The 9,945-nt window shown below is 30.7% G+C and overlaps 1 protein-coding gene across 4 annotated transcripts; it reads left to right on the top strand.

The window, feature by feature from the left end:
- LOC113867311 (YTH domain-containing protein ECT1-like) lies at nucleotides 1-6,429 on the top strand. Of its 4 annotated transcripts, XM_027502555.1 has the most exons (9): nucleotides 1-152; nucleotides 1,273-1,349; nucleotides 1,427-1,523; nucleotides 1,624-1,688; nucleotides 2,500-3,078; nucleotides 3,691-4,221; nucleotides 4,318-4,530; nucleotides 4,611-4,757; nucleotides 4,952-6,429. In XM_027502555.1, the coding sequence occupies exons 1-9, from the start codon at nucleotides 125-127 to the stop codon at nucleotides 5,090-5,092; spliced, it is 1,878 nt and encodes a 625-aa protein (XP_027358356.1). In that variant the 5' UTR covers nucleotides 1-124; the 3' UTR covers nucleotides 5,093-6,429. The 4 variants fall into 4 exon arrangements, with proteins under 4 accessions (XP_027358356.1, XP_027358359.1, XP_027358357.1 ...); XM_027502558.1 differs by lacking the exon at nucleotides 1-152 and having other exon boundaries at nucleotides 713-1,349; nucleotides 1,427-1,528; XM_027502556.1 differs by lacking the exon at nucleotides 1-152 and having other exon boundaries at nucleotides 1,188-1,349; nucleotides 2,500-3,069.
- The last annotated feature ends 3,516 nt before the right edge of the window (nucleotides 6,430-9,945 follow it).

The raw sequence follows: 9,945 nt of genomic DNA, 5'->3' as shown, positions 1-9,945 counted from the left end.
AAAACCCCAAAGGATACGGTGGCGGCAGCGCCAACCCCTTCTCCAAGCTTCTCTCAATATTATATATACACACATTCATATCTCTCTCTCTCTCTCTCTCATTATCGTCACCTTCTATTGGATCATGGCACCATCCTCAGAAACCATTTCTAGTATCCTTTTTCGTTCTTTTTCAACTTCTCTCTCTCTCTCTCTCTCTCTCTCTCTCTCTCTGTGTGTTTTCTTCTTTTCGTGTCGATTCAATAATTTAACTAAATTCCTTTAACATGCCTTCTGTTTCTTGTTAATATGTGCTATGTGGGGTGTGGGGTGTGGTTGTTATGGTTATGGACGCACTTTGAAGTACTCCAACAATTGAAGCTATTGAAGCCGCTGCTTAGTGCGTGTTTGGACTCACTTCAATTGCAATGAATCTACCTTTATTTTAACTGAACGCTATTAGTTATCCTTTTGCTTTGGATCTTCGTTCAATTTATTTCTAATTACACACTTAAAACAAGTTTACCTCTCTCTCTCTCTCTCTCTCTCTCTCTCTAGTGTGTGTGGGGGGAGTGTAGGGGATCGTTCATAACCACACCTACATCACATTTTTAATGGGTAAATTTATTTCAAAATCTAACAAATTTCTTTATGGTATATATTACATCACTGTAAAATCTTATATTAATTTAAAATTATTCAGCACTTTGTTTATATGTTTCACAAGATTATGTCATGATTTTGAAACGTATGAAAATAAAATTTGTTTGATTATTTTTCTATTTGTAGTTCAATTTTTGAAAAACTTTGGCATTATATTCAAGGTAATGAATAGTTATGATTTAAATTTTAATAGTTAGATTGATATAAAATGTATTTTGCATAATCGATTGAATAGTGTAAGATTGTTTTGCTTGTACTAGTGTAAACCAATCCTATTATAAGAGTCTCTCTTTTAAGCCGCTCAAATTTTTATTAAATATTTCTATTTTTTCCTTTCAATTTCGGTACTATAAGTATCTTTTATGCTTATGAAATGTTTGTTGTTTATATATCAATGACTCTCCTTTACCTTTTTATTATTAGAAGCTGGTGGTTAATAGCGCAACAAACCCTTTTCTGTTCTTTAGGAAAACGTAAATATTCTACTTGGTGTCTATTCATAGGTTCTCTGTAGTGTAACTAATGTTCAGCTGCTCAAGTTCCACCCCTTCCCTTTTTTATTGCAAGTCTATTTTTTATGTTTGAGAAATTGTTCATTCAGTATGAATTTCCTTTACCTTTATAATATAGAAGCTGCAGATTTGTTGCAGAATTTTTCCTTGGATTCCGAGTCCAAGACTGTTCGAGTTCCTGAGCCTGTAAAGAAGGCAAGTATTTTTACTATAGCATCAATGTGTTTGATTTGTTGTGTCATAACTAATTATTTTAGTCTTTGTTTATACAGAATGGACATGGTCCAGCAAATTGGGTGAACAAGCCATTTAATCCTAATGTGTGCTTCATTCCAAATGGATACCCTTCTACTGCATACTATTATGGAGGTGAGGTAAGCTGTTATGACTTCCGAGGTTAATGTGGAGATTGATTGAATAACTTGTTAGTCCTTGCAAAAAATTGACATGGTGATGGGAGTCTCTACAGGTTATGATATGCAAGGTGATTGGAATATTTATTCCACTATGAACCTTAATGGAGGGATGACACAAGTAAGTACTTCTCATTCTGGTAACTAGACTTTGTGATGTTATGTGTGTATTTTTACATTATAATTGGGTATTATTTGTAAATTGGTGTTGAGAAAAATGCTTTCTAAGTTCTATTGGGTGGTGGCGAATTTCTGCTGTATGTTAAGTTCAAAATCAAATGATGGAGGATGCATGTTTCCTGCATCTTAAAACCATGCATGATTGATTACTTTGTGAGGATCTAAATTGTTACATCAGTGTAACATTTCAAGTTTGCGTACTATTACATAAGTATCTGTTCTGTTTCAAATTTTAAATAGCAGTGCATTATTTATGTTTTATATTTCTTGTTGATAAATCCTAGAATTGTTAGTGGATCTACTTGTAGTTGATCACTTTGTTGAGTGTAAAATCGTTTCTCCTGAGGTTGGCTCTTTTTACATTAACACCATCCTTATTCGGGAAATTACACATGTTCTTTGCTTTGTTATTTTTAAGGGATTTTATAGACTATATACATAAAGAAAAGGGGGAGGTATATATAATTTCTTAAAAGGGCACAACAGTACATGACATAAGCGGTGTGGTTGAAATTTTCCAAACAAAAAGGGTGTCTGTGTAAAAAGCACTATCCTCTAGGGAAGTCATTGCATCATTTCCTTCTTTTGCCAATTTTCTTAGATGTGTATTTTCTTATCTTTTTCTTCCTTCTATTGTTGCTAGGATATGATAATGATTTGTTTCTTACTATTTTTAAACAATCAACTATAGATAACTACATTGTTGAAGATAAAACAATCTTATCAGGGTTATGTAATGAATTGAATAACAGGGTGTTTTGGGAGACAGCTGCTCTTATATGTACCACCAAGGATATGGTTATACACCATATGGACCATCTGCACAGCATGATGATAAACCCTACGGGCTGCAACAGTACCTGTACCCTAGTTCTTATTACCAATCCCCAGCTTCTACTGATGGGTTATTTGCTGCTAACAAAATCAATGCTCAACAAGGGAAAATATCAACTGCAGTCAGTGCTGATCATATCCCTTCATTAACTGTTATTAATAAAGGAAGCACCAATGGTGTGGTTAATGAAGATTCTACAAACCACAATGGGTCAAAGAAATTTTTATTAAGTTCCCAGCACTTGTTGAATTCAAACGATACATATCAAAGGGTTGGTTTTCCTGTATATGCTCCTTTGTCAGGATATCAAGATCCAAGAGTAGGTCCTCATGGGACTCAACCAACATTACCTTCAAATCCCTTATTATTTTCTGATAAGCAGTCCAATCATGGAGCAAAAATTGGATTATCTTCACCAGCTGTGCCTGAAAATGACTTTTCCTCTCAAAGGAATGCAACTATTCCTCAGCTATTTCCACAATCCATGGTATATTTGGTCTGTCATCTGGCTTTTCCCTCTCCAATTTTAGCTTGCATTTCATTGTATGGTGTAGTTTATTATCTAAATTTGTCCAAGAAAATTTATTTTATTTTTCTCAACCAACTTTCCATTTATATTATGTTGGGTAAGCCCCAATGGACTGGTTTCTGTTAACTGAGGGAATTAGAGTTAAGTGATTGTAGCTATAATTCTAACAGAATTTGGCAGAGATAGGGAGAGAAGATTAGGGCTGTTTAGTTGGAGAAGATCTCAGGCTTTTGAAATCCAAGGTGGAGCAACTTGTATTGATTCCCTCTCTTTCAAACCTGGATTTATTACTGATCTGGGGTAAAAGAGAATCTCATCAACAAATTTTGATCTTTTCTATCATTCTTTCTGTAATATCAGAACCAGCATCTATCGTATTTATTTCACATTGGATTATGAGTATAACTACTGTTGTGATACATGTTCCGATCATTTCTACTTATTTATCCCACCTTATGGTTGTGATTCCTTGTATACAACCTGTCATACAGTAGATCTGAGTTTTGGTTTTGTGCATGCTATTGTTGATTTGATTGGTAGATCAATTCAAAATTCACCTTAAGCTGCTCCTTGGTGCAGAACTTGCATAGTTCCTTACATTCATCTGGATTTATTAATGGGATGTACCCAAGCAACACAATGCACAGCCAATTTGGAAACGCATACAGAGCTAGTTCTCATTTTGAACCTGCTCCATATGGATGTAGAATAGGTTCTGTTAATAACAAGCTTAAAGCCACAAGTGACAGCCGTGTTGTTGATCATGTCAAAAAAAATATGGAAGGCTTTGATGAGCTGAATAAGGGACCAAGAGCTGGCAATAGTTCTGATGATAAAAGTGTCTTACTCAAGGAACAGAATCTTCCAACCGAGAGTGAAAATAAAGTACCTCTGGTTCCCATTACAGAACAGTACAATGGGCAAGGTTTTTCTGAGAATTATTCTGATGCAAAAATTTTCATCATCAAATCTTATAGTGAGGATGACATTCATAAAAGCATAAAATATTGTGTTTGGGCAAGCACCCTTAATGGCAACAAAAAGCTGGATGCAGCATATCAGGAAGCCAAAGAGAAGCCTGGTGACTGTCCTGTATTTTTGCTATTTTCGGTGAGTTGCTAACTTATAGCATATAGTTGGTAATTCCCATGCTTTCTTGGTTTTATACAAAGCCTCAGTTTTTCCTACCTTTGTTTCTTGGCACAGGTCAATACTAGTGGGCAATTTGTTGGTTTAGCCGAGATGGTGAGCCCAGTAGATTTTGGTAGAACAGTAGAGTATTGGCAGCAGGACAGGTGGACTGGTTGCTTTTCTGTGAAGTGGCATATCATAAAAGACATTCCAAACAGTGTGTTGAGGCACATAACTCTAGAAAACAATGAAAACAAACCTGTTACAAACAGTAGGGACACTCAGGAGGTATTCACTCTGTGGCTTGTTTCATTCACGTGAGCCCCTCCTCCTTTCAACTAACAATGCATATCTATATCCTTCTGCAGGTTAAGTTTGAGAAGGGTATTCAAATACTCAAAATTTTCAAGGAGCATTCAAGCAAAACCTGCATCCTGGATGATTTTGGGTTTTATGAGGCTCGTGAAAAGATGATTCAGGAAAGAAAATCCAAGGAACACCAGTTCTCAAAACAAGTAATACTCACTTTTATGTCTAATACTAAGAACAAGTTTTAGCATTAACATGCTACTGTCAAAAAAAGTTTTGTTTTTTTATTACTATGAACCTTCTAAATGTAGGATACTAAGGTACATTCATGATCATGCCATTTAATTGTTCTTTCCTGCTGATTAAACCTTGCAATTTGTAAACCCTTCTTCTATTACAGGTTAGCCATTCCAATGATTTAACAACAAATGGAACATTGATTAATGAAACAGCTACTACAGATGCAGCTGGAGAAAGGGAGAAGCTAGTAGAAGTGAATGGATCAACTCCAGCATCTGAAGACTTTCCTAAAAGCTGCTAAACCAGTGACGGTGCATGGTTAAAGTGTGGTTTCCAGTATCCCCCCCTTTCCCCCACTTTTTAATTATTTTTCTTGCATTCCTTGAGTATGTAGTAAGTTTTGGTGTTTTCCTATTCCAAGTAAATCAGTTTAGCTTTTTCTTAGTTATTCAAATAACATAGTGCTATTGATATTTTAATAGATATAAGTAATGTAGGAAAATAGTAGTTGATGCAGATATCATGGATGTAGCCATATTGCATGCCTTTTTTTATTTTGAAGAAACGTAAGTCATAAGGTGAAAAATTATCTATATTAGACATGTTTTTGCTCCTTGATTCCTTGTTATCTTTATACAAAGCTAAACCGGAGACAAAGCCGATAAAGTAAACGGAAATGGCTATTTTTACAGGTGTATCATGATTCAGATATATGGATTCATCTTGCTATGTAACCTATGTTTATAACAATTGAATGACTTGATTCACATTTTTCCTTTTTTCCGTCTTTTAGAACTTTGGCTTTCTTTCATAGGGAAAAGGGACGATGGGTTAATCTTTCTAGTTGTTAATCTCAGCCATATCTCTGAATATTAGTTATAAAGGATAAAATCTCTCTTAATCACACAATGATCGGGACCAACGATCTTCTCAATTGTTTGATGCTCAAGCATCCTACTACTATAAGGAGCATTTAGCTGCCACTCTTGTAGCCACTTGCAACCTCCACCCTAGACCAGATACCCTCAAACCTCGAATATTGGATAGAAGAACATTAATGATATTCAAACCTTTAATCTTGAACTGTTACATTAATGCTATTTGAAAAATCATACGCCTGAATCATTTACTTATCGGTAGATTTTTGGTTATTCTCTGGTATGAAAATAAGGTCATAGGTTCAAATATTCGTCATCATCATTGTAAAACAAGGGGATTAAAACATTAAACTACAATATTAGTTGACCCTCTATCAAAACCTTTAATTATATTTGGATGTTTTAATGATTGTTTCGCTATTCATGTTTAAATTTTAAATTTAATTTAGTTCAATATAAAATACATTGCTTCAAAGCTCAATCAATAATTAATATTATCCACTGTGAATACCAATTTAAAAAAAAATTAAAGTTCTAGTTTTTTTTTATTGTTATATTACAAAAGCATAAAAGAAACAATTTTGTTTTAAGAATAACAAAATTGGTCTTAATAAATGCAATAAAATCATATTTGACTTTTCAAAATGAAAATAAAATATTGCAAGAAAAATAAATAAAATAATAATAATACTCACTTTATTCATAAGAAAGGAAGTACTTCAAAAATTTTGTTTGTTTCTAGATGGGGGAGGAGCATACAAAAGGTAGATAAAAGAGAAAGAAAAATTGTTGGGGAAGAAAGAAGTTTTCAGAAGGAGAGCAAAAATATTTAGGACGAGAGCAAAATTTTAAGGGAGGAAATATGAGAAAAGGGAAATACAAAAATGAAAAACTAGTACAACTTAAAAGAACAGAAAGAAATCAGAGATAAAGAAAAAACAGAAATCACACCGTGACTCACTATTTTAATATTTATTCTTCATTGATATTCAGACTCAAAGTTACCCAATTTACATTAAAACACATCCTTTGTAATTACAAAATTTTGAATTTTACACTTAAGAATGAAAGGAAGAGAATTTTGGTACAAGAATGAGATTTTGGTTCACGACGTTATAAAGTCATGTTTTCTTATAATATTATTTTATTATTTCAAATAACTGAGAAGACTTTACCATAGAGAGAGACGAAGGCTTAGAGCAGTTAAATCAACTTTATCCCCTTTCCTTTTCTTTCCTTTCTTTTCGTTGCTTTTTATTTTGGCGTAACAAAATGTAGTTGGATTGAAAAAAAGGATTTATGCTAAAATTATTGTTGGGCTAGGCCCGAACCTTTTTTTTTATTTTTCTATTATCATTACTATTATTATTTTGAAGATATTAGGCTCAGCTAACTAAATCTAAAAATAAATAAATAATTTATATAAAAAACATAGGTAAAATAATATGAAAATAAATATTCTCATAATAATTGTTGTGTTATTATTTGTATTCGGTATATTTATGTATTTGTTAGTTATTTATTCGTTGGTATTATTATTCTTTATTGTATTAATCTTAGCAAACTTAATTTTAAAGTAAAATTCATTTTTGTTCTCTAACTTTTTTTTTTTTCATTTTAGTCTTATAACTTCTAAAAAATTTTTAAAATAGATCATTTTTCGATAAAGATCCTAATTTCTTTAAAAAGTTTTGTCGTTTTGTAGTACATGTACTTCGTGTTACTACTTATCGTCTTCTTCTTTAAATTTCTGATCTGGTTTTTGACACCTTTTTTTTATTCCTTCTCCCTTTTCATTTTCATCTTCTTATACTCAAAACTTCATCTTCTTGACACTAACACCAAACACCAAACACCAACCCCCAAATTTCAAATAATAAATAACTTAACTTTTTAATACCTATTTTCCATCTTCGGTAAATTTGAACACACGTTCCCATTTTTCGTTTTATTGATTTTTCATGCTACCCTGACCTCCCAAGCCTTCATTAACAAGAAAATTATATTCCGGAAGCTTAAAACATAATCTAAAAATAAACACAAACTGTCGAAGATAGAAATTAGAAAGTTAATTTGTTTATGATTTGAGATTTGGGGTGAGTGCTTGGTGTTAGTGATAAGAAGATGGAGTTTTGAGTATAAGAAGATGAAGATGAAAGAGAAAAAAAAGAAGAAAAGCTGCCAGAAACTAGACCGCCAATGATCTAAGGAAAAAAATGATGAACAATAACACACAAGCACGTGGCATAAAACGACAAAATTTTCTAACTGAGTTACGATTTTTATAAACCCTAAACCCTAACGGAAAAGGACTTGTTTAAAAGTTAGAAGATTAAAATGAACCAAAAAAAGTTAGATGATGAAAGTGAATCATATCCTAAAGTTAAGAGACGAAAAGAGTAATTTTGCTTATTAATTTTAGAAGGTTAATGTAATTTGATTTTGTATTCATATTTTGACATTCTCTTATTTCATAATTAATGGATTTCATTTTAAATAAATAATTAATATAATATTTACATCAATTTATAACACTAATATATAATCATGTATTATGAGTTGATAAATCTTACATATATTTATGTTATCTACACTTTATACAATAAGAATTTAATACATTTTTAACTATAATGAATTAAATAAATATTTTTTAAATGATCAAAATATTGTTATTTAGATTTTTTTCTTAATTATCAAATTATTAATTGATTCATCGAATTAAGCTAATAATTATTTTAATGCAACGATTGTAACATTATTGTATAGCATCTCTACTTTTACACATTTTAAATCTTCAAAACTTTTATATATTGACATTACCTTGAGTGTCATGCAATTACAATATAAACTTATGAACTGATATTTTAATTAAAAATTATCTTCATTAATCAATTCAAATATATTTATTTCTTTCATTAAATAGAAATAACTTCATATTTTAAATTTTCTTAAGTTATTTCTAATTTTAATAAATTAAATAATTAAACATTTAATTCCTGAATTTTATTTTTTTATTTTATTATATATTTTTTTTTGCAATATCATGTGTAATTTACATTATTGTCTAATAAATTATAAGAAATTTATGCATAACTTATGTTAATATATAAGATAATTATTAGATGTTACAAGGTATTAATATTTTTTTTCTATACGTAAACAACTTTGAATGATTTTTTTTTCAAATGTCATTTCTAAAAGTTTTTTCAAAATTTTTTTAAATAAATTTTAGTGGTAAATCTTTTTATTTAAAAAAAATATATTTTATTCATAAAAAATATTTTTTTTAATATGTATGATAGTCACATATACGAATTTTCCACTAAAGAAAATGTCTAGAATTCAACGAGGATACGTGAACATATGATCACAATTTTCGCATAGATAGATTTAAGTTTAGAAGCGTTAATTTGGTCAAAGAGGAATTTGATTCAAGATCTTTGATTCAAAAGCTATTTTCTATTCACAATGACAAATTCAAATATATAATTAAGTAATTAACAATCTTAATCAAGAATCCATATAAAAATCCTAGCCTTGCTGGCTTGTCACCTCACAGAAGCTTGGAGAAGGGACATGCAGCGAGCTTTTCAGAAGGACAACCTTGGCATTACGAAGCCTCCGCCAACATTAGAAAAGCTCTTTTCCTTGTCGCTGAACCTTTGAGCATTTACTTTCCTTCTCGCTCTTTCCCTTTTACCAAATAAGATACAAGAATTTTGAACTAACTGAGTTTATTTGGAAAATAAGAAATGATCTTTTTTTCAGATTTTTATGCGCCATGTACTTTAAATTAAGTTACTGATAAACAACTCCATAGTCTTACTTTACAAATAAACTCATTTTAAATTATTCTAATATAAGAATCGTAGATTTATATAATATGTAGTTTGATATCATCTTTTTATTTAATTTATTTTACTGACTGTTTTATATAAATTAAATAAAAAAATTAAATCGAGTATAAGTCTCTAAAAATTTCAAATGACACAAAATTGATAATGACTTTAACTATTAGGAATTAAGATAAAATTTTCCACTGCTAAATTTACACGTGTATCTAATATGAATTATTTCATTACAAAATTAGGTGTTTAAGGGAAGGATGATTTTCTCGTTTTTATAATATGTTTTTTTGTTAACGTTCTCTCCGTATGCGAAAGGATTAGTTTCGTATCATTCTCGTTATAATAAACTCCTTCAAATACTAATTAAAAGATGAGAATATTATCACTTTTTTTTTATTTGTTTATTTATATCACTTTTAATTGATTGC

The sequence above is a fragment of the Abrus precatorius genome, unplaced genomic scaffold, assembly GCF_003935025.1.
Source record: "Abrus precatorius isolate BTA unplaced genomic scaffold, Abrus_2018 Scaffold5, whole genome shotgun sequence".
Lineage (NCBI taxonomy): Eukaryota > Viridiplantae > Streptophyta > Magnoliopsida > Fabales > Fabaceae > Abrus > Abrus precatorius.
This window is presented reverse-complemented; position numbering and strand designations above follow the sequence as displayed.

Excerpts from the sequence above, each read along its gene's own strand:
- LOC113867311 (XM_027502555.1), top strand. The coding sequence starts at position 125 with ATGGCACCATCCTCAGAAACCATTTCTA. Across the intron at positions 1,524-1,623 it reads TACTGCATACTATTATGGAG|GTTATGATATGCAAGGTGAT; the intron begins GTGAGGTAAGCT and ends GAGTCTCTACAG. Across the intron at positions 4,222-4,317 it reads CTGTATTTTTGCTATTTTCG|GTCAATACTAGTGGGCAATT; the intron begins GTGAGTTGCTAA and ends TTCTTGGCACAG.